Raw genomic sequence first — 3,386 nt, forward strand, 5'->3', positions numbered from 1 at the left:
GCGGGATTGCGAAGGAGCTGCAGAAGTTGCACCAAAGCGGAATCCATAATGCCACAAATTCAGTAACCGTTGTGGCCTCGCTGTTTGCAACGGTTGCATTTGCAGCAATCTTCACTGTTCCTGGTGGTGATGATGATTCGGGCAAGGCCGTGGTGGTGCACACTGCGTCCTTCAAGGCCTTCTTCATATCCAATGCTATTTCGCTCTTTGTTTCACTGGTTGTTGTGGTGGTTCAGATCACGGTTGTTAGAGGGGAGACAAAGTCCGAAAGAAGAGTTACAGAAATTATCAATAAGATGCTGTGGTTGGCTTCAGTTTGCACCTCTGTTTCATTCATGGCGGCGTCTTATATAGTTGTTGGTCGCCGCAGCAGGTGGGCTGCAATCCTTATTACAGTCATAGGGACTGTTGTAACAGTTGCCGTTCTTGGTACCATGACTTACTTTGTGCTGAAATCCAAACGTCTCCGAAGAGAAAGGAAGAAGTTCAAAAGGATTAAAACATCTTCTTGGCGGTGTTCAGATTCTGAAACTGAAGTGGATCCAATTTATGCCATCTAGTTCCTGAACCCTGAACTTTAAATTCTAACTACAGCATGATTTTGTATTTAACAAACACTGAAAAGGATAACAATGCTTTTCCAAGGTTTCACGAGCTGAGAAAAAGAGAGATGGCTTTTGTGGAAGTGAATGGCGGCTGCTTTTTGTTTCCACAACAGGGCATAAGGGAGACAAATTGGTTAGTTGATCTCTCTTTCAAAAGATTGATTTCACACCAGGTTTCCTTTATCCCTTTATGGTATATTATTGTATTTGTTAAAACAGTTCTGATTGCTTTGTTAAATTTAGGACGATTTTGCAAATACAAACGTAAAGCGTTATATTAGACACCGACATTAAAGTTGTCGGAATTTATAAACCAACAAATAAATGTATATTTTGAACAAACTGGTGGGGTGTAATTTTATTATAAATATATATACCTTACAAAGCAGTAATCTAGTATGAGGGCTAAAAAATTGGTTATGGGTTTATTATTGGTGTTTTAATTGGAAATAGGTGCAGTGTGTGTATTTACAAATTGGTGGAGTGTCAGAAGGCATTTTCATCAGGCGGGGGGACATGTTGCAATCAGCATGTGGGTGGGTATGAATGCCATGTGGCGAAATCTGGTTGCATGAGACTGCAACACGGGGGGCGTGCTGAGTCAGCACGGGGGAGGGACGTGTTACGCGTGGCAAAGGCTGGTTGGTTGGTGATGCAACATGGGTGGTGTGTTGAGTGCTTCGCCTGTATAAGGCAAAGCTTGATACCATTTTCATTGCGAGGAAGAGTGTTCTTTGAGCGTGTTGCTAGTTTAATAGAGGGTACCGCAAATTTGGTAGTGTATCGCAACGTTGAGATTATACGAAATATTCATGAGGGAGTGAGGTTTGTGTGTCAGAATCCGTTTTCATTTGTGGTTCCATGCACCATGACGTTTATCAAGCTTCAGAACGGTCTCTGTCAAAACATGAAGAATGGTATATTGAGGAGAGTGAGCAGTATATTGCACCGGAATCCAGTTATAGTTTTTGGTGGTCTAATACAGTTTGATATCATGCTGATCGTTGATGAAGAGAGTATGTAGAATATGTTCACCAGCAAACTTAGATGCAACAACCACAGATTGAGCCATATGTTGAGTTTTAAAACGTAGAGGCAGATGAGATTCAAAATAATTGATAGAGCTGTAGTGTACAAAGGAATGAACAGTAACAGCGAAGAGGACTTCGAAGTCACTTATGAAACTAGCGGCATAGACGAGGATGGTGATGTGGGAGTCGAGGCAGCAACGGAGAATGTAGTGGTTCATCCCACAGTTAGTCAACCGATGAATGTCCTATCTTTTATGCGTAATTTAGATCTTGACATCATGAGTGCACCGGAATTTCCGGAATATGCAAACATAGGTACGTGATGAGTGAATAATGCGTTTTTGTTAATTTATATTTTGGATGGATCAATGAATGATGATTTCTGCTTTCTGTAGGTGTTGCTGATCCTGAGGTCGAAGAGTTCAGGATCGGAATGGAGTTTAGTTCTAGAAAGTCTGTCATCGCAGCAATCAGAAGTTACACTATTTCTAGAGGAGTCGACTACAATGTTTATGAGTCCGAACCACAGACGCTCTATGCAAAATGCAAGACGTGTATGGGCGTGGGTACGACTGGCTTATCCAAGCCAGTTTGATATGGAAAAAAGGTTGTTGGAAAATAAAGAAATACAACGGTAGGCATACGTGCACCATGAGAACGATTTCAAATGATCATTCCATGTTAGACTCGGACACAGTTGCTGAGGCTATAAGGCCATTGGTTGAGACTGACCCCGTCCATCAAAGTCAAATCTATAATTGCGGAAGTCCAGTCAAGGTTCAACTACACCATCAGTTATCGAAAGGCTTGGTTGGCAAAGTAGAAGTCCATAGCCAATAATTGATGATATATTCTTCGAGTGCCATATAATTACGTACCATTTTTAATCACTACAAATTAATATTTTTTTATATAATTTTTTTTTCAAACACACCTAACACCTAACTCTCTTCTTTAGCCTCTCTTCTTCTTTCTCGGTAAAACTGTGAAACTAAGATTACCAATAATAACACTTGATGCATGAAAATGGTCACCAAGAAGCTCAATTTATAGAGCTTCTTTGAGCGTCGCTGGTTGCTGGGGTGGGGACTGTCCCTTGCATGCAGACTGCTTGCAACACGCTCCCCCCGTGTTGCTCTAAGCTTCTTGGAAACGAACGAAAACCCTGTTATCAGGATTCAGAGACAACACGCCCCCCGTATGTTTTTAGGGTTGTGCCACCTGTCATTGCCAGCTACTTCACCACACCCCCTACGTGTTTTCAAGGCCTGTCACGCTTTTGACAGACCTGTCACCACGCCCTCTGGTGTATTGAAACTGACACCACCCAGGCATTCATAACACAACAAAACACCTTTTTTCCTCTCAAATATTGAGCCAATACACCAATGAAAAATAATGTGTAGTATGAGTGCTCAAGGTAATTGCTTTCCGTAGATTGGATTGAAGCAACCATTTTCTACAAGAAACTATCAGATAACATATTTTTTAATGTCCATTTTAGCAAACTTTGTCACAAATTGGGTACTAATTGTCTAATGATTAATTATCTCACTAGATTCCTTAACCAAAGAAGACCATCTCACAATTTCTCAAAAGTCCTATTTCAGATTTTCAGCTTTTATCGGAAAAAGCTAAGGACTGACCCTTGAAGAATAAGGAGAGAGACTCCACGTGGGTCGAGGAAAGAGAGTCCCAACTTAGAGGAAAGTCTAATCAATCATAACTTGTCAGTTGACAAATTATTTTT

The 3,386-nt window shown here is 41.0% G+C and overlaps 2 protein-coding genes across 2 annotated transcripts in view; both read left to right on the plus strand.

The window, feature by feature from the left end:
• Positions 1-698, plus strand: part of LOC107646851 (ankyrin repeat-containing protein ITN1) — a 3,556-nt gene extending 2,858 nt beyond the window's left edge. Inside the window, exon 4 of the mRNA XM_021104346.1 lies at positions 1-698. This exon is cut by the window's left edge and continues 34 nt beyond it. Within this exon, the coding sequence (XP_020960005.1) occupies positions 1-560 (560 nt within the window). The 3' untranslated portion in view covers positions 561-698.
• LOC110263271 lies at positions 947-2,472 on the plus strand. The gene is made up of 2 exons (XM_021104345.1): positions 947-1,951; positions 2,032-2,472. The coding sequence occupies exons 1-2, from the start codon at positions 1,705-1,707 to the stop codon at positions 2,229-2,231; spliced, it is 447 nt and encodes a 148-aa protein (XP_020960004.1). The 5' UTR covers positions 947-1,704; the 3' UTR covers positions 2,232-2,472.

This window comes from Arachis ipaensis, chromosome B06 (genome assembly GCF_000816755.2).
Source record: "Arachis ipaensis cultivar K30076 chromosome B06, Araip1.1, whole genome shotgun sequence".
Taxonomy (NCBI): domain Eukaryota; kingdom Viridiplantae; phylum Streptophyta; class Magnoliopsida; order Fabales; family Fabaceae; genus Arachis; species Arachis ipaensis.